Source organism: Rissa tridactyla, chromosome 4, assembly GCF_028500815.1.
Source record: "Rissa tridactyla isolate bRisTri1 chromosome 4, bRisTri1.patW.cur.20221130, whole genome shotgun sequence".
Lineage (NCBI taxonomy): Eukaryota > Metazoa > Chordata > Aves > Charadriiformes > Laridae > Rissa > Rissa tridactyla.
The window spans coordinates 39,941,033-39,968,916 of record NC_071469.1 but is presented as its reverse complement, the minus strand read 5'-3'; the positions used below and the strand labels follow the sequence as shown (position 1 = coordinate 39,968,916).

Genomic DNA, 27,884 nt, shown 5'->3' with positions numbered 1-27,884 from the left:
TGAGCCTGGAGTTGATTGAATCCTGACCCTTTTCTAAGGGTAATGGAAATGTAACTTCCTTTGAGAAGAACATAAATAAAATGCTAAAATAATTTTTTAAAAAAGATCACACCTGCCATATGTCATGGTTAGTGTGTTTTAGGGCAAGATTCATGTTATCCTAAAGTAGGTATCTAAACCAGATGACAAAAATAATTATTTTTTCACAAAATGGTCTTTATTTCTCACCACAGACTATGCAAGGATCTGTGGATGAATAGCCAAGGTGCTGCCATTTATACTGAAGATGCTTAAAAGTGAAAGTAATCTTGTCGAGTGTGTTACTTTGATTTTTATGAAAACAAATATTGCAAAAGGCAAATCTTATGCGTTGGATTATGTGAGCTCTTTTGCATATTGTTGTAGATATAGTCTGTAGGCACATTACAAATAGGTAATATTGTTTTGAACTCACTAAAGGATGGATGTCTTTAGTGACAGTTTTTAGAAGAAAAATATATTGCATAGAAAAATTCTTCCATTTAAAATGCACTTTTTGGGCCTCAAGAACCACAAAGAATACAAAATGTCTAGGACTCTGCCAGAAATCAGTGCCCATGGTGATAAAATGCACTGTAACCATGCTTTTGGAGTTTATTACTAGATGAGTTAATTTTTTGAGGTGTAATGATGTGAAACATTTAAACAAATTTATGATACAATAACGATTGCTTTTAGAATTGATTGCTCATATATTTAATTTCCTTTTTGTCCTTTGAGAATTTGATCAGATTAACTTTATGAACAAAAGTCAGCCACCAGATTTGTGTGTGAATCTCCAGGGCTGTGTTCTTCTGTGCCACAGACTACGAAGATAAAGAAATGATTCTTTCTCAGAAAGCATATTAATATACGGCAATTTCACAGAAGCTCTTTTAATGGCCTTTGAGATCTCTCACTTATCTGGAAAAAGGGCAGTACTGCGTTCTGTCCTTTGCCTTCGTCCCTGATAATCTATTTAATGTTAGTCACTGAATAAAAAACAGAAATAATCTACTGAGCACAGCCCCCATCACAGGTATTTTCTCTTGTGCATGATTACACCTCTCCTGTGTGATTTACAACGACCCATGCTCCTCTCTGTAAAAAGGCCCACGTTAATGGAAAGGTGAAAAATGTCTGTTTTCCGTCCTATATTATAGCTGGTTAGTGACAGTGCCTCTTAGAAATGTCTTTAGAAAGTTTTCCAGGAAACACTAAGCTCCAGCTATGCAAGTCTATAGGAAGAAAATCATTGCTCCCCATGGCTGAGTTTTTCACCCAGAGGCCACGTGGATGGCTCATGACTAGTACTCTCAAATGTGACTTAACCTCTCCAAAGCAAGTTAGTGTCTGAAAGTTTTCCTCAATACAAAATAAAAAACGGTTGTTAACATCAGCACGACCATCTGGAAACACAATTTACAAATTGATATAGAAATGTCCAACTTGGCTGTATGGCCTCTCTGCAATTCTCAGTCCCATTTTCTTCCTCTCTATGTAGCATTTACGTAACCTTTTTCCCTACAGGAGGAGCCAAATCTAAACTTATTTTGAACTCCCTGCTGTGAATCATTCTGTTAATTGGTCTGTAACATGAAAAGCAGAATGTTGCTGCTGAGAGTGACTGAAGGGTGAAATGAGACTGAGGAGCCTTCCAAGGCTATAAATAATTTCTTGGGAAGGAGATGAACCTGAAGATGTGTTGGCTCGAGAAAAAAACTTTGACCAATTATTCAGAGGTCAACAGCCTCATTTTTCTAACTCGCCGCTGGTATTTCCAGAATTACTCTCTCACTGCGTGCCTCCTCCCACCCAATTTTTCTTCCTTGCCAGAGAGGTTTCCCATTCCCATTAATCGGAGAGGACAGACTGTCCCTGCAGAGAGACATTCGTGAGCTCTTGTATTTTGTAGGAGGGATGCAAGGTCCCATTTGCCCTTTTATCCTTTGTACAAACCTGCTGAACCGATGAGGACACTGAAAGCCTTTAGACCTGTGGGCAGTCCTCCCCATTAGACACAGCTTCACCAGTACTGTTTTTAAGTATCACTGTGCTGTGGTATTTTTTAACTAGCAAAACAATAACATTGATGACAGGTGAATAATGATAGGAGTGATAATTCAGCAGGTTGCTCTGCTGGTTCTTGCTATTTTATAGGAACCATGAAAAGGGATGTAGAAATAGTTTTGGATTCTGGACTAATGCTTGCAAATGAAGACAGAAGGGCTAAAAATCCAAGGTAGTTGAAATTCATTAGTTTACTTCTTTTAGTATCTAAAGTAATTTTATCTATTTTGTATAATTAATCTAAGTTCATGTGAATATCAGTATTGAGATGTCTATTATACCAAAGTATAATTCATGATGATGGATGAGAACTACATCAAAAATTACTTTCATAGTTCTCTATATCTATCATGGTTAGCCAAATTAAATGTCTATTATATGTTTAGAGGCAATTCAACTCAATTTTTTAAAAAATGGAACAATCCTGCAACTGGTAATACTTCTAAAACACGGAACAACTTTTGAAATGCATCTATTTTATTTGAGACTTTTTTGTTTAGCAGTCAAAATGGCTAGACTGTAAAATCTTCATTAAAACTGATCAATCCTTTGTTTTGACTGCTACTTATTCCATTTCTGCACCATTTCATATACAATACACAGAATCATAAACTGGGACTTGAAATAGCTGGAGAAACATTTTGGATTAACCCACGCTGTCCTGAAAAGAAGACAGCGGGTACAATTAAATTGAGAGAATAAAAAAACTGGCTGAATACAACTGTTTTTTTTTTTCCTATCACCCCAGTATTAGCACAGGAACTTTATCAAATGTACTCTTGAGTTTAAGAGAAAATCCCAAATACTGTCCATTCATGAATATTTATACAGCACAGCAGGTCATGAATCGGTGCTGCCCCAACTTGCTCTTAAACACAATCCACGTATCTGTTAAAAACCACTCTTTTGATTTAACAAACAGAACAGGAGCAATACTGCAAACTAGGCTGCTGCCAGGCTTCCTCAAGACTGTGGTGATCATTACCTACCTTTAAAGGATTCATACAAAATCCTTACACTTTGTTTTGCAGGTCTCAGTGTGAAACACGCAAGCAACTTGTGGAAGGAGTTATGAGGCTGACCTCCTTTTTAAAAATCTGTCAGCAAGAAGGGGTTAAATCTTGCTTTTCTCTGTTTATGAATTGTAATGCCACTAGAAAGCTTATGTCCTCTTAACATTGTACTAGGGCAGAACATTAGTGTATGCACTCCTATCGGACATGTCAGCGCAATACTCTGAAATATTTTGGGATATCCTTGTTAGTTCCTTATGTAACTGCATGACCTCACTTTCTGAAATCATGTCCCAAGGCACATAGCAGGAGGCTAGGTACAGCTGTGTCCTACTTCACGCCACCTCCAAGAATATTGAGTTTTGGAGCACTAGCAAGGATTGTAAAAATACAAAGCAATATCTTACAAAAAATAACATTAAAAAGAAAAAAAAAAAGAAAATAAATTGTGCTCACCTGCTCACCAGCCTGGGATTCCCCTATGATGAATCGATCTCCTGGGCCATCAGCAGCTGTTAAGATAGACAATACAAATGGAAAAGGCTGAACCAAAACAAATGATGTCGTTAGAAATTAAGAACAGAAGCAAAGAATGATCTAGGATTCAGTTCTTCAGTGTCAGCATGACAAATGTTATAGAAGTTTTGCAAACATTTTACATTTTAGGTCCTTTTAAGTTGTGTTTATTATTTTGAAAATTACAGGTTCTGTAGTACTTTTAACTGAAAATTTTTGGGCAATATGGAATCGGGTAAAAGGAGATTAGGAGAAATTACATTAATAACAAAGATTCAAGAGTATTCATGAGATTATTTTTATAAAAATGTCCACCATGAGCAAATCTTTTTCTACGTGAAACTAACACAGGGGAATCATATATTTTGTAAGTGTATTACATACCTTTTTTCTAGACAACAACGGAATATTGACATTTCTAGATTCCGTCTCTGCCTTTGGAGGCAAATATGGACAAGTGCAGTAGTTACAGACTCTGTGGATGACTATACAGGTTTGGCATTTTCTGAAGAGCGCTACGGCTAAGATAATGCAACTTGGACTGCTACATTAAAAGTCTGGTTCTGTTCCTTTTTGTAATTTTAGCAGGTAGTACTGACCTAGTTACCTTATACGTTTCACTGAAGCCATTCTGAAAATTAAAAGTCAGAGATCATTGATTTAACAAACTGAAAGTCTCCAAGACTTCTAATTTAGACAAATCTATATTTTTACAGGGACAACAAAGGCACCATTACTAACAAAGTTTAAACTTCTGCCTGTCTCAGAGGTCTTTCGGGAAGTTGCATCAGTGGTATCATAGGCTCTACCACGGTGTAAAGCATGTACGGAGTGCAAACAACTCTGGCTGTCCAAGCACAGAAGGCACGCTGTCGAGAGTCTTCAGACAAACTGGGTTCATATGATCACATTTAAATATATCTATTTATTAATTTTAAATCTGTAACTGTCAAAAGCTGATTTCCCAGAAATGAAGTCTAATCAGTGACAACCCATATCTTAATACCTTCTGGTTTATTTCAAAAGCTGTGAATATTCAGCTAGATAACCTTATCGTATTGAGAAGAATTGCTTTCAGGAAGGATGCCCATTCAGTCTGTATAATGATTTATCACATTTGTACTCATATATCAGCTGCAACTCTGCAGATGATGATCTATGGTACTTTTAGTCATGTTTGAAGATTAATGATTAGCTTAACTTTAAAAGCCTACCAAACAGCATAAGCTATGAGCTTTAGAACAAACTCTAAAATAAGAAAGTGGAAAAGGACTCTTCAACTACTTGTCTTTGAATAATGCATATAATACTAGTGAATACAGTTGTCAGTCCTTCACTGAAATAAAATGCACTGGGATTATCCTGCAAAAGAAGAGAGAAAATTCCCTAATGGATAAATTATTTTAAACCTGATAAAATGCTACTGAATTAGATTTTATTCCCCCATTAATAATGATATGGAGACAAAGTTTATAGGTGATGTACAACTGATACAGCTTGAAAAAGGTGGACAAGGTTTTGGGCAGACAGGTTTATGTGACTGAAAGCTAATCCTTTATTTTCTTGTAAAAGGTATTTGCTAATGTGCTCAATATTATCTCTGCCTACAAGCTTTGTTTCTCATATCCTGAGATAACAGGTCTACGAGAACCATTAGAATAGAATAGAATAGAATAGAATAGAATAGAATAGAATAGAATAGAATAGAATATTTCAATTGGAAGGGACCAACAACGACCATCTAGTCCAACTGTCTGACCACCTCAGGGCTGACCAAAAGTTAAAGCAAATTATTAAGCAAATGCCTCTTAAACACCAACAGGCTTGGGGCATCAACCACCTCTTTAGGAAGCTTCTTCCAGTGTTTGATCACCCTCTTGGTAAAGAAATGCTTCCTGATGTCCAATCTAAACTTCCCCTGGTGCAACTTTGAACCATTCCCACTTACCTACCACTGTATATCAGGGAGAAGAGCTCCGCACCTCCCTCTCTACTCCTCCTCCTCAGGAAGCTGTAGAGAGCAATGAGGTCGTCCCTCAGCCTCCTTTTCTCCAAACTAGACAACCCCAAAGTCCTCAGCCACTCCTCACAGGACATTCCTTCCAGCCCCTTCACCAGCTTTGTTGCTCTCCTCTGCATACATTCAAGTACCTTACTGTTACTCTATTTGAATCCACCACCAAAATTAGAGTCTTGTGTGTTGGTTCCGACAGAAATTGTTGAAGACAGTGTTCATGATCATTCTGTTCATTCTGTGTGTTTACTGATATTGTGCTTCTGCCTTGCCTTACCTTGTAGCAACCAGGTAGCAAGACAGCATTTGCTTAATCCCAAGGCCTTTGTCAGTCAGCATTCTACTCGGAGCTCCCCCTCTCAGCTTTTCTCAGCGTTACATTACCTGTATTTCTCTGGCTACATCTACACTCTCTTGCCCTTACCACTGGTCATTTTGGTCTGCCTGCCTCTCACACACATAAATGACAGACAGCTGCAGTGAAACTCCTCTTGTAGACCTGGAAGTTTATTTTTATGTCAAATCCATGAGAAAACTATTGGACTACATCCATTGCCTGGGTTTGCAGATAGTCTATTTCATGGACAGCTGCCTTCTGTTGTTTCAGCTGCCAGTAACAAAAAAGATATTTTAATGTCCCTATAAGAAAGTTGGCTATCGTGTCCAAATTTCAACATGGTGTTATGATGATTCAACCCTGACCACAATGAAATCACTACTAGTATAATGTTCAAACATATATATTTGCATTTCCCTCCACAGATATCTGAGGTGAGTATCACTAGTCTTACTTTACAAAGGGAAAAACTGATGCACAGAGAAAAAACTTGCTCAAAATCATGCAGCACCTAGTGGCAAAGCAGAGGATGGATTCAAGTCTCCTGGGAAACCACTCACTGCTTGCTCCATAAAGTCACACTACTCATTTCATTTATATACAGCAACTGGAATGTATTCAAAGTAAAAACGAGTTCTTCTTTTGAGGTGCCTCCACAAGAGTAAATTCTGATACGTATTTTTGAAAATTCTTTAATGCAATCATAAAATAATTCACAAATAGGATGCTGGATCTGTGACAGTTCAACAAAGTAACAGATATGTAAGAAATTCCTCATTAAATCAACAACAGAGGAATAGAAGAAGAATCTGTCATTCAGAAACAGATGTTCTGTTACTCGCCCGAATTCTTTATGTTTCCAAGCAACTCAATAGCAACACAGGTGCATGTCTATGAGCACACATGGATGTACCTTCGCTCATGTACATATGTATCCAATTAAAAGACCTGGATTAAACTTTATGGTCTGCCTTCAAGACAGTTGCATTTTACATAACTGTGACTTCAGCAATGATCTGAATCAAATCTCAACCAAAATAACCACTGCTGAATCCAAAATAGGTGAACTAACAGGTTATAAAGTGGTTTTACAGAGACTATACTGCATGTCTACAAAGTGAGCGTTTACCTCTGACAGCGTAGCCGTCTTTTACTGATGCCGGAAATGGTGGTAGATTATCTTTTGCATATACATCTTGAGCAAGGACTCGGCCCATTCCATCTAGAAAAGAGAAAAGACAATGCTCCGTGTCATTACAGCTAGTGAAAGGGAAAGAAAAATGAACAGCAGTGTGCTCTGATGGATGAAATGTATGTGTATGTGACATGAATAGATCTCTCCGGTTTTTGATTTCTGCCTCTACATAAATGAAAAAAGACTGGAGTCTGAAAGTATTGATGAAAGATTTGTTCAGTGAGTCTGTGTTCCTGGTTATGGTGAAATTGTTGACAGTAGATCTGAATGCCAACTATCCCAGCCCAGATGTAATAGCTCTGATATAGGATCAGACAGAAAAAACAAGTATCTCTTTCTTCAGGACAAGTTTTTCTCCTGAAATCTCTTAAAAATACATGCTTTCCTGTATTTCAATTTTTTTAAAAAAATTCTTCTTTTTTTAAAAGCTTGTAAAATAACATTTCAAAAGCGGATCCTGCGTGCAAAAGGTGAGAGGTGATGGATTGAGCCCAGAGGACTCAAAGAGTGATGATGGACAAGTTTCCCCAAATTGATGGAGAAGTTTTGCAATAGATTAACTTTGCCTAATTGCTGAGAGCATTTCGGCTTAATGGAGGGTGAGTGCACATAAGTGTCAGGATTATTTATGTAAATTTACGCTGTTATAGTTCTAAATATTTTAATAGCTGTTTCAAACATACTCTTTCCCTTCACTTAGCAACTATGACTGATGGGCTGTAATTTGGCTCAGCCTCCCTGTAGAGACTGATATGAATGACTTTACCCTCAGCCAAGTGCACACTACTTGTTTGCTTTTATGGCGCCAGCAAGAGTTTTTTTTTTTTAAGTATGATGTGGAACAGAGCGGAAAATATGCATCTTATCCCTTCATACAGTGGGAGAGTGAGAAAGATGATTCATTACGTGTGTGATTAGATGGACTGGGAAGGGGCACATGGGTCAGAACTACTGAGATCGGTTTGATTCTAATATGTCCAAGTAGAACAAGGGGAGCTCATCTCATAAGAGAGGCCACCGCTTTTAGGAGTGCGTTGTGGCACAGGAAGGCAACATCCAGCTGGCAGTCTGAAGGAATGAGAGGAACCATGAATACTGCTGCCAGGAGAATGTGCATGGATATGCACTTTATAGATGATGATCTTTCAGATGTGCCAAAAAAGAGAGACGTACATAAAGTATGTTTCTTGTTTTACAGATAGGGAAATAGATGTGGTTCTGGATTTGCTGGGAAGGCAGAAGACCTAACATTGCACACTAAATGAATAGGTTTTATTAAAAAGCGCACCTACTTGATTTGAAAATGTTCGGCTCCAGTGAAGTGGTATTATAATGGAGATTATATTTTACTTATTAACACAAAGTCATTTAGTTAGTGATTAATTATAATTTTAATAACTGTAACATCATTGTGCTCACATCCATATGTATCAAATTTCAGCCTGAGGTGAATATTTATGTTGCATTTTTGAGATAGGTATTGCCATGAAAACATTGATAAAACCTGTTGAAGCACCTGGAAAAGCACCTTTGTGATGGCTATTTACATCTGTGCATCACTGAGTATCACTGTCTGTGATACACAATATAGAAGTTATTAGAAAGCTCACAAAAGCTTGTACACTTGCACTGAAAAAAGGAACGCAGACACAGACATTTAAATTATAGCATAGGAAAAGCAGCTATCAAAGGCCTAGTAAAAACACCCTCTGTTCATAGACGCACAAAATCTCATACAAAAGTGATGCTTCTAATTTTAGCAGGCATGTTGTGTCTTCATTTTACTTCTTGTCTGCATGCAAAATCACACCAATTAGAGCAAAGTTGAACAGTATGTTCCTGGCATTCTGCCATGCAATATTTGAAGGGAATATATGGCCAGCCAGTAGCAGGAATGAATTTCATTAAGGGGAGAAAAATGTAAGAATTATTTGCTGAAGCCTTAGGCATTTAAAATGAAGCAAGTCAGCAACCAAAGGACAATCTGAAGTACCTCTGTATTCTTCCTTATTCGAGCAATTATTTTAGAAATACACTGTTTGACCTTATTTTGATTAATTGTAATTCAAAAGAGATGTTCTGAAATATTTTATTGTCATCAAACTGCCCCTTGTGATGCCCATAGCTTTCTCATTCTAACACAAAATGGAGAATTACATTAAATTCACGTTTCAAATTTGGCTAGTTTCTAAGGCTTAGCTGGTGAAACGGGTACAGTTCTGTGAAGAATTTTGATTTCTCAGGGTATTGGTACTGGGATGAAGCAGTGAGACAGGTATTGCACTAGAGGTGATGGATTTGCTCCCATTTTGAAAATACTGCCCCCATGGCACTTCGGTGTGCTATGAAAGGGCAGTGCTATCAAAATAATCAGCTAGCTCAAAATTAATAAGCAGTGGGAAAAAAAAGTCCAAGCTCTACAGAAGTTAAAAGGGTCTTGGACTAGATCAGAAAAACTGCTCTGTTCTAAGGCTTAAGCCCATAAGGTGTGGATTGCCTACTCTTCATACTTTTAGTATCAATTAAACTTCTGCCTCTACTTAGTTTCAGAAGAATAATCATTATCAGGCTGTCTAAAAACTTAACCTTATATACCCATGGAACAATGTTCAGGTAAATGCATTCAGCTGGAATAGAAGGCTATTTGTGGGCTTCATATGAGATATTGATGATGGCAGGTGGGAAAGATGCTTCAGACGCCTTTGGTTTATGACACTTCTGTAAAACGTTTGAGGATTGTCCATTTTTGTTTTTTTAATATGGAAGAGGCTAAATGATCTGGACAGGCACTGAGCAATACAATTACCACTGTGAAAGTCATGTTTCGAAAGAAAACTTTACTCATCACAGAATCACAGAATGGTAGGGTTGGAAGGGACCTCCGGAGACCATCTAGTCCAACCCCCAATCCTCCCCCTTATGTTAGGAGAGAATAGATTTGAGAGACTACAGCATGCCTTCACTTAATCACGAATTAAGTCAGGACTGTACTGGCTACTTGTACAGAGTAACATTCAGCAGCTTTATTTATGAGGATGAATACTAGGTAATACGTTTAGTAATGTAAATACATCAGGTTAAAATTAATTAGGTAATTTGTTAATGAAATAAATTGCAGTCCTAGAACTTTAAACATTTCACTTTCCTTACAGAGAAATTGTGCTCCTGAAAGATAATTTTCAGGAGCTCAGTGTTAATTCAAGACAGAAAACTACAAAGAAAACAAACACAGCACAGTAGTGCTTTTCTGAGTACAGGTAGTTAAGATTCAGACCTCCAGGACTACATTTTTACTATCTCCTGAAATTACAGGTATATTAACTGAAAAATAAATTAATATGTAACTAAATGAAAAACTGCTTCTTCATTCATTGTATTTGTCAAAATCAACATTTTTTAGTAAACTAATATCTATATGTGCACATGCATGCACACACACACACATACGTACACCTAACCAAAACAATCCTATATATTTGTCTGTGTAACACTAAGGTAATCACTTAAGAACTTCTGAAAATGAGATTCCATCTTGAGATTTGTATCTGTAGATTAAGAGAACTGAAGTTCCAGTATCACAGACACATGTCTCCTAAACGCTCCATCCTGAAATTTCATACTGTGTATTAGAGGATCTTACAGTGCTAAAATAAGTGTATAGTTGTTGAAAAATAAATTGCGAGATACAGTTTTGCACTACAGTGCAAAAAAAAGGATATGAATATATCTTTGTTAACATTTTCATTGTTGGTACAATTATGTGAATATTAAACCAAGAAAATATCTCTACAGCTGATGACCTTACCATGTATCTAACTCTTTTATTTTGGGTGGGAGGGAAGAGGGTCATAACTGAAGTGTCTCAGCAGACTTGGAATGTTATTTCTTACAGAATAACAGTGCCAGGAATAATAATCAATACGTTCCAGACTTAGAATCAGCCTGAATTTGATGTCAGTAATCAGGTAACATGAAGAGCAAAATGAAGTATCAACAAAGATATTATAAAGTATACTAGAATACCTTCTTTTACCTTGACAGCATATTTCCACGTAGTAGAGTAAGAACTGACAAATTAGACTATAGAAAACGCTATAGAGAATATAAGCATCTAGCCAAGACTAATTACCTCCATTCTATCTCTGTAAGGACATTTTGAAGAGCATGAAGTCTGAATAGAAACACCTTGTTATTGGTATGGTAACATTATCAGTATTAACACAAAACTGCTACTTAGCTCATATTTTGAATTTTTTTTAATAGTAAGATAAACTACGTGGTGAATGCTTGTCCAAAACACGTTGCAGCAGGGAATTATATATGCTGTGTCTGATTTCACCATAGTTCTAATGAAGAAGTTTACTAATCAGATATATGAAAAGACCCCTACCTACTGTTGATATAAATATGTTTGCACAAAGACTGGTGTATATATGATATAAATATATGTATATATAAATATCCAAAAACATATAAAAAGATGGCGACGTTATTGTTATCTCTATCAACATAGATGAAGCATGTGAGGATTATGCTTATTCTCTGTTTAATAGGTGAATATTTTTAGTTACATTTTGTTAACTTCTAGGGAAAATACAGCTTCTGTCCAGAAAAACAACAGCAGCAACACAAAAATGTTGTGAAACTGTATGTAAGTTTTAATCCAGAAGTGTAAAAGATAGAGAGATGGAGAAAAACGAAAATAAAGACAAAAGGACAAGACAACACGACATATACAAAATCAAGGTCGGAAAAAGGAAAAACAACAGCTTATCAATACTTCTTTTTCCCCATAATCAATAGAACCCAAATTAAAGAACTTATTTCTTCACTTAGTTTTGCACTATAGGTTTAAAAAAGCAAATCTATTTTTATGTAAAAAAGAATAATAATGCTATAGTACCTTAACACTACCTTATACGGCAAAACAAACATATGCTGTGCTTATTTTTGAGGGAGGTACTTGCCAGGGTTTTATCCTGTATTTCCGGAGTTCAGTGTTGCATACATAGCATCTATTTGGACTAAATGCACTTAACACTGTGGCTCATCATATTGTCCACAAAGGGTTGTCTTAGCAAAGACATTTAACTGACAGTTATCCAAAAAGATATAATAGCTATGCTCAAGTGTTTATGCCCTAATGCTGCCTTCTAATCTGCACACCTGAAAGTGCAGGGTGTAATATGTATATTCCTTGTCGATCCAGTATTGGTGCTGCTCTGAATGCAGGATATGCAGCAGCATCTTCTCAAGAGATCTGCTTCCTGCTACCAAGGCACAGGGGTGGGCTGATGTCCGCTTGGAGTGACTAAACACACAGCTGTGATTCTACGCACAGTCTGCTAAATCAGTATGTCAATATGAAGACAGGTTTGTGGCAGCACAAAGATTTGGTGAAGATCATGAAAACTTTGAACTTTCAAGGCAGAAGACAGAATATAGCACTCAGAAACAATTTGTGCCTCTTTGCCATCTGGAGTCCACTGATGTCCCAAACATTTTGCATCTTGAGGCTCATGGTTCCACTATCTCTTTGCTCACCACCTTACCATTGGAAAATCTGGAGGAATCCCCGGAGGTTTCCTCTTCCCTACCTACTTTAGGATTACTTGTCAGCATGCTTCCTATCATGGTTTTGTTCTGTGCCAGGAACACTCTCCCATATAATGCCCAAGCTTGGTATAAGGGATACCAGAAGCAAGGGAGACACCTAAAAGGCATTATGAACACACTATTTCAGAAGGGAAGACAGTTTTGCTGAATAAACATGAGAGGTGTCCTGCTAATTCCTTTTAAGGCCAGAAAATAGCTTCACCTACCCCTGTTTATTTACAAGTATAGATACAGTCACAAGGTCTGGCATTTTGCCTGCTGTTTGGCGCCTTTTAAGACAACCTCACTGTATAAATCAATAAGGTTCCCTTGACTATAAAGTTTCAATAAATCAAACATTAAATGCAAGTAAGTATCAGAAAAGGATCAAATGTAGTCGTAGAATAGAAAGGGAAATCTGTTGCATTTATGAGAAGGAGAGGCAAATTCTGGAATTACTAGTAGTCCAAGCAGGATTCGGAAAAACAGCCTGAGAACTCATAAAGATACAGACATCGAAAAAAGTGACCTGGAATCAGTAATCACTTTGATTAGACCATTAATCTCAGATTGGAAAGGCGGTTTAGTGAGAATCTCCCACAGTAAGAGAACAGAGTAAACGATCACAGTACAACTTGGAGCTACTTGGCATCTACAAAAGTCCAGGGTTAAATCAGCCACTGAGGCAAACTGCGGTTTCTATGTTCTAGCTTTGTTGCATACAACACAGATCATAAGAAAATTCATTCATATATTCAATTAGAGTTCCATTACAGATTCCTTCAAGGAGTGGCACTGAGCTCAACTGACATTCTGACTTTGAAAGGAGACTTCTGCTCCTATTATTGGCATTTCCTAAAGCAGTTTCACCTGGAGAAGGTACTATCTCAGACACCTCATAACATTAATAAAAGAGCAAGTGCTTAAGAAGGTTGTAAAATAAGGAAATAATCACCCTAATCCTCAAAAAGAATCCAACTTAAAATACCTCTGTAATTGATGATTTCTGTTCCAAGCACTGGGGTCATCTCCAGAACTGTGATGAAGGCCTTATCCATAGATGTCAGTGGGAATGGAGACATGCGGTGTCTTCTTGCTACCTTGGTAATGTCAACAGCACTGTGACCTGCAATGAGAAAGCACCAAGTTTATGTATGCTACAATGTGTAGATGGCACTTCGGGGTAAGTTAAATTAGTTATCACTTTTAAGCATTTATGTCAGACACTGGGAATACACTGTATTCAACTAGAATCAAAAGACAGATTTAAAACAAAATGCAATTTATAGTTGAAAAAGTTCACAAAAGTACATATCCTTACTTGTCACGAAAAACACACCAGAAGTCCTGATGAGTGTAAAAAGATCAGTTAATCAGAAACAGAAATCCTTCGAGATGATGCAGTATTTTACACTGAGGACGATAATCTGAGGCTAACTCAGTTCCGCCAACTACGAACTCAGGACGATTCACTCTTCATTCTGTTCTCCACAAACACACCTCAATATGCTATGTGCAGCACCCCGATAAAACATAAAAACGGACACTGTCCCCGTGAGTTTGCAAACTAAGAGTGAGATGGGAGTCAAAAGGTTTGAAAGGAGGAGAGAGGGAAGCGCAATGAAATCACTGGACAGCCAGGACAGCAGACAGTGTTTCCAGCTAGTGGGCATCCTACCCATTGCTGTCACCACAGCAAAATGACATTAAAATGCATAACTTGATTAGATTAATGGAAGTTTACTTTTCTCAAGTATGAGGGACAGATTGGGAGAAAATACAGCAAAAGTTGTTTGAAAATGAAGCCAGCAGCATGTTTGATTTCGTGATACGTACTGAGAGAGCAAACAAAGGGACAACAAGCTTTGAAGGATTTTGAAAGTGCAGATAAGCAACTGAAGAGGAATACATATATTACAGGAATACATAAACAAGAGTAACAGATACAAACCAAGAGATTAAATATGACATTTGTAGAAATAACTTGAATGTATTTGCCCAGAAGAAGGAGGTATTTATGAGACCTAAAGTAGATGATGTTTTATATTTAATATGTAATGATATTCCTAAAGCAACATAAATCATAGTAAGATAGCATTGACAAATAATAGAAACCAATTTTTAATGACATGATTTTCCTCTGCAGTAGCTACCTAAATATCCCATTTGCTGCTGCACATGCCTGCACATTCTGGAAACAAATAGATTATTGCTTTAAATGTAGTCTTCTAATAAAGAACAACTATAAAAATAGTAAAACAATCATGCAATCTAAGTCTTTCCTTCAGAAGAGAAAGTCGCTTAATCAATCTTCGCATACAAAACTTCTTTCAGCACTGACACTTGCTTGTCTCTCTATGTGGGAGATTGTTCATTAATTTATTTTTTGTTTTAAAACAGTAACTATCTTTAAGAGGAAGACGCAGAGACAAATAAAACTGCCCACTTAATTCCAGTCCCAGGAAAGATTCTGGAAGAAATTAGTTGAACAATCTCTTTGTACGGATTTAAAAGACAACATGATAAAAGCAGGCACTGTGAATTTGTCAAGCACAAATAATTTCTAACTGATGTAATTCCTTTCCTGAACATAGCAGTTGGCATACCAAGGAAGACAGAAACAGCTGATGAGGATATATTTGAACTATATTAAGACTTTTCACACTCTTAAACATGACTTTCCCATCAACAAACTAGGGAGAAATGTTCCAAATTAAACTACTGTAAAATAAAAGTGGAAAAACTGCATTACTGGATTTGACAACAGGGATGTCCCTAGCAAGCTTACGTTTTCCATTATTATGCCCGCATTTTGTCAGCAACCTCATAACAATGAGGAAAAGGAGAGGAAAGCATTTGTAAGACACAGTTAAACTTCCCATACCTTCTCTGCATAGAGAAAGAAACCCTGCTCAGTAGCAGCGTAATTCCTGCAGGTCCATCAGATTCCACACAATATATATTAAAAACTTTTTCCTGACTGTATAAATTAAGAAACTATTTATTAAAAGGAAAAGTTAGAAAAAATGAAGGAAGACGCTAGGAAAAAATATGTCACAGCAGGGAAAGGTGGGGGAATTGTGTGGCAGCAAACCACCGTTATGCTACAGCCATCAGGTGCTTTTATGTTTGTTTTACTGCTACCTAAAACTCACTATTAGCTACTTCAGAAACTAATATTTCACCTCTTTAACCCTTAAAATGTGAATGAGTTCAGAAGCTTTAAATGCTCTGAATGCTGCCCTGAGTACTACCTTCAGATTTGACACTGTCTACTACATGTCATTTGCTTAAGTCAAAGGTTCTGTTAAAATCTACTGAGAAATGTGTTCTTCAACACAGTTTTTTGAAAATAGATAAAATCCCCTGATCTCTGACAACTTTGTTCCAACACCAAAAGTAACACACATCATTCTGTAAGAGAAGCCAAGAAAATACATACTGAAAAACAGAGCTCCTTCAGGCTTAACACTAGCGTGAATAACCGTAACGAATTAAGGAAGAAAGATGCATGTGTAACTACTAACCCTTCTATTTCCCTATTTCTTCTAAAAAGAAATGCTATTTCTTCTTTTAGAGGTATCATGCATTTAAACAGACCTGGAGACAAACTAATAATGATTTTTATAAATTATAAAATTACTAAGTGATACTTTTTCATTACAAGTTAATGACATTGAACAACTCCTCAGACCTTCCCAAGTTATCTTTCACTAACGTCAAACGTCAGATGTCTCTAAAAACAACTATTTACATTAAGCAAAATTTTGCATAACAAACTAATCCTCTAGCTTTGAAGCAGCTAAGTCAATCTCTCTTATCACCAAAACAACTTCCTATTCCTGTTGTGATATATATACATGCATATGGTGGATCAAATTTTAGACTAGGAAAGATTCACACAAAACAAAGGAAAGGGATTGTGCGAAATAAAGAACAGGTCATTTGGATCAAATCTGAATTCTTAACCTTTGCATTTTTTGGTTTGGTTTTATGTAACCCAACATTCAACTTCATGTTCAGTTATGAAAATAAAAATCATATATATTCAACTTGAGAATTTCCATTGTCGTCATCTTCCAGTGTTGATTCTTTTTGCCCATAAAACTTGCACATACATGATTATTTACAACAATACATCACCACTGACAACACAGACTTCCATGTCATTAGAACAACAACTTGGAAGAAAAAGTTAAAAGGCAACTACACGTTAATACATGAACACTATGAGTTATTGACGCTTTTATTTTCTCTTTGGACGGATTTCCACTGTCTTCAGTTATTAAATTTCTTCTGCAACCCACTTATGTCCCAACCATATCCTCCTCTTCTCTATCATTTGCTGTCTTCTGAGCAGTCTTAGTTTCAATAGAGCTAAGAAGTTTCAGTACTTACTTGCTCTGAGGATGTTCTCCTTGCTGCTGCACCTAGACTGGACCTGCAGAGAGAGCACGGAGTCTATGAGCTACAGAAGTTCACAAGAATGCAAACTACAGAGATATAATGGGCAAGCTCCTGGGATCTAAGACAGAGGCTATAAATGTTTTCAGCAACATTCTTACATGCTCTACATGAGATTAGTATATTTAAGCAGAAGGGTAGTAGCTGATGGTCAGAATCTGATACAAGCAATTTGATTCCACACCTGCCCAATAAGAAACAAGATGGCCTATGGACAGTAATAGAGTAAAATCAAAGAACACAGTGGTTAAAATTACATGTTAAGCTCCAGTTTTAAACAGAAAATCCACATTTTCTTATACAATTGTAGTTATAGTAACTCTGTTTTATGATTAGAAAAAATACTAACATAACTATATTATCATGACCTGCTTTAAAATTCTATTATTGATATTTTCGGGTATTATAGAAAGAGTTTTAAATACTAAATTTAGATTGTGTTGATTCTGAAGATATTTAATAAGACTTCTTCGCAATTCTATAAGCAACTCACAATTATATAAACAGCTCCTGGCTGGAGCCAGGTAAATTTACTCAGTTGTTTCTGTTTGGTTAAAAGAAATGCTATGTTCTGTATGAATTTTACAGTGCATCTCTACTTTAAAAAGTGTGTGAGAATGACAACCGGTTTCTCAACAAATCCTCTTCCTAGATCCTTAGCTACCTCTGTGTTATTCCAGACACATTAGTCTGACTCCAGGGAAACTGGAGGATTCACATTAGTCTAATATTCTAGTAACACTGGATATTTAGAGTTCTATCTGTTTACCGTGTAGATTTGAAAAAGAATTGTTTTTTTGAAGAGTATCAGTCCTGTAAACACAACACAGTTTATCTATACTGAAGCATCAGCTCTTGGTAATTCTTCTTAGGTTTGGAAAGGCAGCACATTGTCTAATAGCACTGAAGCTGCAAGTTTAGGTGAACTAATTTGAAAAGTCAGCCTATCGTCTGGCAGATCATCTGGCTGAACTGGTCACACTTGAATAAAAATCTTTTTGTGTGGACAAAACCCCAGCTAAAGTAAACGTCACAGGAAGACAAACCTTTGAGATAGTATAAGTGGAATCCTTCTCTTTTTAAGTTTACTGACAAAAGTATTGCTAAATTTCAGTGAAAGGACTAATAAAGCAAAACCGTTTACACGTGGTGAAAGAAGTGGAATAGCACAGGTGACGCTGACGGTGTAATTTCCCTGCAGAACATTTGTCTCTGCTGAAAAAGCGGAATGAATCCAGACTATCTTTTAGACTACAGTTTCAATTTGCAGTTACAGAAAAATTGCCTAGAAAGTGAATATGTATGATCTAACAATTGATGAATAGTACACACTCAACACACAAAAAGCTGTCTTCAGAAAGAACAACCATTTAAGGCTGAAACCAACTGTGCCCCAACTTCTAAACCTCTTTCTTCTGTTCCACAGCAGCTTGCCCCAAATGTATATTCACATAAAAAAATTGGATTCTACAGCGCAACACAGTCTACTTATAGTAATGGAATAACTTATGGAAAGTAATGTTGCAACTTAGAGTGGGTTATGGTGTCCTTCCCTGAAAAAAACTGTTGTTTAAAAAAAAACAAACAGAAAAACCCCAACCCCTCCCTCCTTCCCACCAAAAGTACTATACAAGAAATCTGCAAACAAAATATTCATGATGCCCAAATTTGGCCCAGAGTTGTTTTACCAGATTCCAAAGGCATGACATGAACTCTCTTTGGAATAAATAAATATTTACCTATAATTTACCAAATGACAATTCTGGACCAAAAAGGTGGTATAATGGTAGGAAAGAAAGCACAAAAGAGAGAGAGGCACAGAGAGAGAAAGAGAGAGAGAGAAAGAGAAGCAGGATGGACGTGGCAAGGCAGAAGATGGTGTGTGCAAAAGGAGACATGGGCCTATGTGTTTAAGACTACTGTTTAAAATGGAAGAGGCTCTCTTATTTCTCACTGAAAACCATATGAAAAGAGAAAACGAGGAATGGGCCTGCTGCAAAATAACCAAGCGATTCAGCAAACTGTGGAATGAAACTCAGTGAGATAACATAGTCCTAAAGAAAAAGGCAAAAAACCAAAAATACAAAACACAAACATTTGAAACAATCTACTAAAACAAACTAAGTAAAATATGTGATCCAAAGGACACAGATAAAAGCTACTAGAGAAGGAGGAAAAATGTTAGCAGACAAAGACAGTGCTAAAGAAGTAAAATGGAAGTCAAGAGAGAGTCTTCAACAAAGTGGAGGAACAGAAGGAGCCCAAACCCATAGCGCAAAGCAATGTTTGCGAATGGAAAACAGCTCCTTTGAGCAGTAATAGTTACTCTCGAGTTGTAGCCTCTATTCCTCCTCAGTTCATCTTTAAGCCCTTCCAACCTATAGTGGAGCTAGTGTATGGACAAAAACAAGAGATTTAAAATGAACAGAGCAGCTGAGATTTGCAGATCAAATCTTCTAATATAAAAAACGTGCTGACAAAGTTTTGCTCTCACAGCGTCCAAATGACAATGGTAACAAAAGACAGCTGGCTTCACACACAGCCTCTAACAGGTCAATTTTTTAATTCTGTGCACACAGAGGACTTTAAATTTACTTTTTGATTTCTTACACCCAGCCTACAGTTTCCATATTATCACTCACCTGATGGGCAACATAGGCAGTATGAGAAATAATTTGCTTCCCACAAATTTTAAAAGCAGCTGTGGAAGAGGAATCCATGATAATAAAATAAAAGGCTTGATCAGCCAGACTTGATCGTTTCCCAACCTATGCTCACAGCTGCAGAATACAAACCAGGTTTTAACATAGCTGACATCAAAATTAATTATTACATAATACTTCGTTTAATATGAATTGCACATTGATATCCTAAATGCTATTTTTAAACAAAATTGCAGTAAAATATGATTTTGAATAAAACCCACCAGTTTCCTAACACATACAGTTTTAGCAGCAATGGAGCTTTGTATAAATGGGGTCATGTCCTTTAAGTGCCTTTTATCATGTTCATTATTTGTATGTTCTACTACTTTGTTATTTGTGGCATTTACAAAAAATCTCTACTCTTTTCACAGCTACTGCTAAGTAAAGAATCCGTATTACATTGCATATAGTACCATGGCTGAGCGGGGCGAGTGATTAGTTCTTCTCTTACTATAATTCTTCTCATTCGCAGGTAGTTACAGAAGTAACAACCTATGGCTGTCTCTCCTTTCACAGGGGAAGTACAGATTTATTGTTTGTCCATTCTACAGCCTCTTGGCTCACAATGTACCTTGGCAGAAGATACGGTGGGCTACCAGCCAGTACCATTCCCCTGCGTAGCTCAGGCAGAATGTAACCAAACCCAAAGCATTCAATTCACATTACTCTGGTTTTTAAGCAAAGTGGATTTTATGTTCTTTAAGATATAATTTCATCATGCTGAATGCACAGTGAGCTTTCTCCCATTGGCTGAAGTAGTAAACAGAATGTGAAATAAAGTACTCAAAAATAAATTAAGGGAATGGTAAAATAAAGAGTCCTGCTGACAATTTCTAACTATCAATCTTGATTGGTCTGAAAAATGAAATAAATGATTGTACTAAATTGGACTTATTTAAATCTACATGACATGTTTTGCTGCAAATAAAAATCAGTCCACAAAAAAGATTTTTTTACAAAAAAAATAGAAAAAGACACAAAGAATAGTTCATACTACAAGTGAAAAATTCATGTAAAAAATAAAGACAGAAAGAAAATTGAAAAACCCTTTAACACTTTACCATGACTGTTAGGAATGGTTAGAGAAATTACTTACCTTTTTAAAGTCATAACAAGATTAGCACAGAGTATTAAGTCAGCTCTTCATTATGGGAGGTACAATTAAAAGCCATTGGTTATAATAAAACAAACTGCTACACAGAGATGAAGAGTTTCCAGCCCAATATGAAAAGCTAACTCTTATGGGAGTACACTTCCACTCAATTTTACAACATGAAGAACAATTCAGAACAATGACATCAAAACATGAGTTATCACCAACAGAAAGAGCCCATTTCTCAGGAACACAGAGCCTGTAGGAGGCTAACCCATAACCTTTATCATTTATGGGAAAGCACGTTGCTCCGCTTTCAGGAAAGCATGCAGAATGTGGAACCACCAGCAGAAACCCAAACGTACATACAGACACAGAGGACTAAGGTACAGCAAAGGAATGAGTTCGCCAAGCTGTAATGAAGGAAGCAGGGTATGCAAAGCACAGCAGCCATTAACAGTTTAAGAACTCTATTCCTCTAACTGTCTCATAAACACCAGACAGGACGGTTTACGAGGTATTGCACCTACTACAACTTGCTGTCGGTGAGAAAGTGCATAACTCATATAATCTCTCCTTGAAAGTTCATCGGTTTTATGAAGACAATTTATTCTGTGTGATGTGGGAAAGTATGCTGCTGCTGCTTTTTTCTACGTGTGATTTATTAGTAATTACATAATCTGAGTTCTGTACAATATATTCTGTGCACATGAATGGTCTCTCAAATACTTGCCTGCTTTAACTAGATTTCAAAGCACACGTGATCTGATTTATAACTGTAGGGGTTTGCATGGTGTTTCTTGCCTAAAATACCTTTTCTCCCCTAAAAGTGTAATATACATTAATCTGTATATGTAAAGAAATACATAAAATAAAACTAAACCACGAATAACAATGTCTCAAACTGGTGTAATAACACTGTAAAAACTGATTTGGCCTGTTATTCTAAGCAATATACATAAGGTTAAACTAGGAGCAAATTGAAGAAGGCAATGAAATACATTCGTTGGTTTCATTAAAAAAAATGTAAATCTAATCTGAAGAACAGAGACTATTGCTTTGATTGAATTAATATGGAATATAAAAATGCGACTGTTAAAAAAATTTCACAGGAAAAGTGTATCAGGTATTGCATACTTCAGAAAACATTTAACAAAGTATTTGAGGACTAAGTAATCCTATTACAAGACGCAATCTTCCTATTTCAGGAATGCATTCTTATTAAAACAGCACTTTTACACTGAGCTAAATATGTAAGGTCTGGCCATCTGAATTACGACTACAGTCAGTTCAAAACTACAGAATAATTTTTTCTTGTTGTACCAAGAACACCACTGAAAGGGAAAGGAAAGTGAGCTCAAGGAACTTGACAGCAGCAGACATTACGCATAAACACAATTTTTAAAAGGAGCAGCACTGTTGGTGGGATTCATCCCACCAAAATTTAAATATGAATAATGTAGTATTCCATACACGGAATTACTTATTTGGAGTCAGTGGGAAGAAATAAGCAAAAAATCATTTGAAGTAAAAATAATTTTAGGAGTAGATTTTTACCACTTAATTAGTTCCTATTACAGAAGCAGTATATATAAAAAAGATATTTGGAAAAAATGAAATGAAATAGCAAAGGGCAGTTTTCTGGAATGCAAATAAGATGCTCATAAGTCATTGTCTCTCAAAGGAAACTGACCTTGTCCTGGAGATGAAAAATCATTAGGTTTACTACTAGAAGAGGGTTCAAACAAAGTCTTACACATCAACTAAACTTGCAAGCTGAACACCTCACTGAATGAGAAAACAGGAAGAACTATGACACATACAGCAAAAAAGGAGATAAAATACTAAACCGCTCGTCAGAAAGCTAATGGGAAAGCAAACTTGCTACTACAAACTGGCAGCATAGACTTGATAGTTGAGAATAAAAAGAGGTAAAGGGAAAAGACGTGGGTTTTATTTCTTCACAGGAATTTTAATGAAATGCTTATATTTGTATTAGAAAAAAAATGTGCTGGATTTTATGCTCTTAAGAGTATGGGACAGCATACAGATATGCTATGTGAATAACACTGGAAAGACAGCAGGTTTCTGAGAAATTTTGTTCAGGGCTTATTCACGATCATACTGGTTTTGTTCAGAAAGCAGTACTAATTATAATACCCAAATACGGAGAGGACATGCATCTTTTGTAAACTAAAGCACTTATTAAATCAAGACACAGAAATTATTGCCAAATAATTTGTGCATAACCTCCAGCAGATATTTCTAACCTGTGCTAACAGAATCCAATTGTGATTTGTAAGACACAAAAAATGTCTAGAAACACTGCACTTGGGAAAATCAAAACTTCTACTACTTTTATTATTAGCTGTGAAAAAGATCTTTTATTTGTTTGAATAAAAATCTTAAACAATCCCCAAATGTCCTGGAATTATTCTCCAGCTTGAGAAATAGATAGCGTAAATAAAGGCAGAGAGAATAAATTTTCTTTCCAAAGAGATTCAAGAGAAAGAGATTCCTGTTGTCTTTGTTGTTTGCCACAGAAATGGGATTTATTTGCCTATTTTCATACAATCTCACAACCCAGCAATTTGACTGATGAATCACTTAGCCTTACAAGTATATGCCAGATGCCTGAGTTATATCCTATCTGACCAGCATTTAGAGTTTTTAAACTCATAGTCCATTCCAGCTCAGTTTTATAAGCTGCTGTCAATCAGATGCACTAAAAATACATAAGCGATATAGAGAAATTCTTGTCCTCAAGTACACCATAAATTACTCTCTAACCCTTGATCTACACTAATAAGGCTGACTTTTTAAAAGGTTTAATTTCTATTAAAAGTATTTTGCTTTTAAATGAAATTTCAACTATTTTCATATTTCTATTTTTTGACCTCGCAACAGCCAATTTCAATGCAGCATTAAAACACTGAAATTTCCACATTACTGCAAAAAACGGGAACTATTTTTCTTGAATGGCATGACCCTCAAAATAAGAATATTTAGAATAGATTCTTAAATATAGTTAAGCAAAATTGGCAAGCTGAAGTGAAATACAACATTTAGGAAATACCACGTCAATGTTATGTGTACAACTCTTATTTTTCCTTTGACATGGAGGTATCATGATTTCATCTTAATTATTTTCACCAGGGCTTCTGCATGAGACAAGATAAGGCTATTTCATTTTAATCTCCCTGTTCAAAAACTAGCTTCACATTTTACTTACTAAACATTATGCAAACTCTTCTGAATGTGGAATTATTTAGTTCTTTATAGATTTCTCTGTTGTGCTCGGTTCTACAATATAAAATGTCCTAATACACGTGAAGGAATTTATTTTTACAGTACCTTTGTGAAGCAGTGGGATGAGCTGATTTTACAAGTGGGAAATTGAGACCCAGAGACATCTAGACTAAATTTAGTTGTTGTCATGCCTATAGCTGAATTACAGAATGCAAACCCCCTCAACTGCCATTTATTTCAACTGCATTTGGAGTGCCCAGCATATGTGAACATCACTCAGTATGCGTCTCAAGAAGGACACACAGAAAATAAGTACCCTGGAAAATGGTGTAAGAAGTTTTTCCAGCACGAAACATGAAGTTTGCATTAATGTGGAGACAGAAAATGCAATGTAGTCTTCCTTGGTACCCATTCAGGGCCTTCTACTATGGCACCGTGTTTTCTGTTCCAGCAGACGGCTGTGTCTCCTGAACTGAAAGCAGGATAGCTGTAGTCACCATTCACCCCACCTGCTACAACTGGGAAACACAATTCGGTCTTCTTAATAACTAGTTATTGTCAATAGCTGAATAAATGTTGATGGGGAAGGAACAGAGGTTTGTTTGGAACTTTCACCTTCTGTTGCTTTTGTTCATACCTGGTCTGAGGCCTAGGGGCCTCCATCCCTTTGATTCAGGGTCTGGCACAACTCTAAAGTAGTTGATTTTAGTTAAGCTTAACAATTTTATTTGAGCTAGGAGCATCAAATTTGAAGGGCTTCCAGTACAAGAGCAAAAACCAGTAAACACAGGTAACAGTAATCTTATATATGGTGTATATTATAGTCACTGATGTATACAGTATGCAGGCAAAACCTCAGACTTGCACACTTTCACATATAAAAATGAATAAAGCTCTTTTAAGTTAAGATTTAAACTACGGAGCAATAACTGTAAGGAAAATAAAGCTTCAGTCCGTGAATCTATCTGAGCAGTAAATATCAGTATGGTGAACTCACTGTATGAAGAACTAGGTTTCTGCCTTTGAGTTGAGGCAGAAACACAGACCGCATTCCTCTGAGGAGAATCCTTAAAGTGAAATCAGAACCATCACCGATGAAAAACGTGACGATTTCAGAGGGTTCATAAACTATAGAAAGGAGAGGCTGGAATTGAGCAAACACTGCACTCAGAACTATACTGTCACACCCTAGTTAGGAATTATTTTGAAAGTGATCAGACATTCAAATGCAGGAAGAGGATTTGAATTTAGGATTTTGCTTTGAGCCTCAAAGGCTCAAAAGGATAAGATTCCTTTGGTGCTGTCTTGAATTTGGCTGTCTGGATTGCAAGGTCCAGCACAACGGCAACCACCAGCCTCCCCACAGCAGTTATGTGCCTGAGAACAGAATATTAATTTGGCTGGGCTTCTAGCAGCACTGAATCTTGGAAATTCATAGAAGGGAAAGGGATACGGAAAATATTGTGAATAAGGACATTCTTTCTCCCCTCCAGCTCTTAAAAGAAAAACTTTATGGTTATTACGCTTAGCAAAAAAACTTGTTTCCATGTTACAAAACTGCATTTGAAAAACCGGAAAACCAGGAAGATAAGGTAGGGAGCACTGATGGGAACTCACTGACATTTGAGCTATATGTTACTGATACTGACACTGCTGTGTATATTTGATTTCCTTGTGTCCACTAGAGATACTGTCCACTAGAGCTACATGTCAACTAGAGATACATGTAAATTAGATCACACGTATGGCATTTTACATCAGTGATTACTCCAAAAGCCGTAACAGCAATGTAACAGAAGCTCTGACCCACTTTGATTTATTACTATTTCAGACTCTAGACTAATTTTCCCTAGATTCTATTCCTGAAGTTGACTCTGAAGAGTTCGACTGCTTTGGGAGCTGCACCTAGAGAGCAATTGCACTGTGTGTTCTTACTAGTGTAACAGAACACAAACTAACGTCTGGTTTCTCAAACAAACTGATTTAAGTAGGAAACCCCAAACAAATAAATACTAAACATTGTATGCTGGGGAGCAGCTTGCTGCTGGATTTAAAAAGAAAACAGTGGTTGTCTAGAAAAGAAATTTCATGGTTATATCTAATCAAGCCAGTTTTGATGCCATACAGTCGAAGGTAGGGTACAGCACAAGACAATGGAAAAAAAACTTTGCTTAAATGGATGTAATCATAGAGAAATAATGACAAGACTGGTTTTGGAAAATGCAAATGTAGATTAAATACATGAGTCTAAACTATAACCAATCAAAAGGAAAATGACATTCATAGGTCTCTGACTTGATCTAATTTGTTTCAAAAGGATTGCACATCTCTACCATAAGGCAGGGTGAAATGTCTCCCTGTTCTGTGGAAGAAGAAGAAAGGGTATAATTCAGAGATGGGCATTTAAAATTGAAACATAAAGACTCGTCTTAAAACAGAAAGCAAAGAACTTTAAAGTTCCAAATGGGGAAGGATGGAAATTATTCTGAATTACTTGATTTTTAGAATACAGAAAGGTATATATTATCTGGAAAACAGATGTGATTTTATCATTCAATTTCTTAGTGCCTATGCTTCCTAATAGACGCTGTGAATTTTATTTATTCTCTCTCTAATAAATGCAGAGCTGGGAAGTATTTTACCGTAATAAAAATAAAGAAAAAATGTATTACAATTTTGATAAGTTGAACAGAGAAGGTTTAAACCAAAATCTCTAATATGAAATGAGATGTTATTCAAAATGCCACTTTTTACCACTGTCCTGAATGTTAAGTAGTTCTTTGTAAATCAACTTAGTGCTTGAGCTGAACCTATTAGTAGAGAACAAAAGAATAAGTGCAAAACGTTAACATGAAGGGATAATTTTATTTGACAGAAGTCACAAGGTAAGTACCACGCACAGAGAAACTGTAGGATTAAGTAAAATTTTGCTTCTATTTTGAATGTATGAACTAATAATGGATCTAATTTGAGATTCAGCAGTGGGTAAACGATAAATTCTATTTAAAGTACAAATATAGTAACATTTCTTAATGAAGTTTTTAAAAATAATTTTATTGTAAATATCTAAGATCTCATTCATCGAAGTTATTCGTGTATACTGTGATCAGATTATTGCAACAATGCACTCTCCTTCCTGATGTAATTTGAAGTTTTGCCATAATTTCACTCATGAGCTGTCATGAATGCCTTTCTTGATATGACATCTAGCTCTTGTAGCATGAACAGTTCTCTATTCTGGTATGGCAGAGACAATGCTACAGAAGATATTTTGTGCAGCTACCAATCCCACTAAAAAGAATGAAGACAGAACTAGCAAAGCTATTCTCTACAAATAAGGAAACTGGATCACTGCCTTTTCATAAATTTTTGCATTTTAATGTGCACTGAGGAAACAACGTTTCTCTAACAGAAAGAACTTTAATTCATTAATTTTTCTTAAACCTAGAGTAAGGTAGTATTATTAGCAAAGAAAAATCCAACAGAAAAAATTCTTTAATTCTTTAAATGGCAACTGCCAAATAGAAAGTTTGACCTCTTTTTCACGTTTGAAAGAGAAATTTCTACAAATTCTAATTTTACTTAAAACGTCATTGTTCTATTAGCAACTGCAAA

General features: G+C 36.3%; 1 protein-coding gene across 8 annotated transcripts in view; it reads right to left on the bottom strand.

Annotated features, from left to right (window-relative positions):
- Positions 1–27,884, bottom strand: part of GPHN (gephyrin) — a 299,636-nt gene that overhangs the window by 37,830 nt on the left and 233,922 nt on the right. For all 8 annotated transcript variants that reach the window (XM_054200605.1, XM_054200607.1, XM_054200606.1 and 5 more), the window contains 4 exons: positions 17,157–17,199; positions 13,747–13,884; positions 7,098–7,190; positions 3,558–3,613 (listed from right to left, as the gene is read on the bottom strand). In XM_054200605.1, the coding sequence (XP_054056580.1) occupies positions 3,558–3,613; positions 7,098–7,190; positions 13,747–13,884; positions 17,157–17,199 (330 nt within the window). The remainder of the gene's footprint in view (positions 1–3,557; positions 3,614–7,097; positions 7,191–13,746; positions 13,885–17,156; positions 17,200–27,884) is intronic.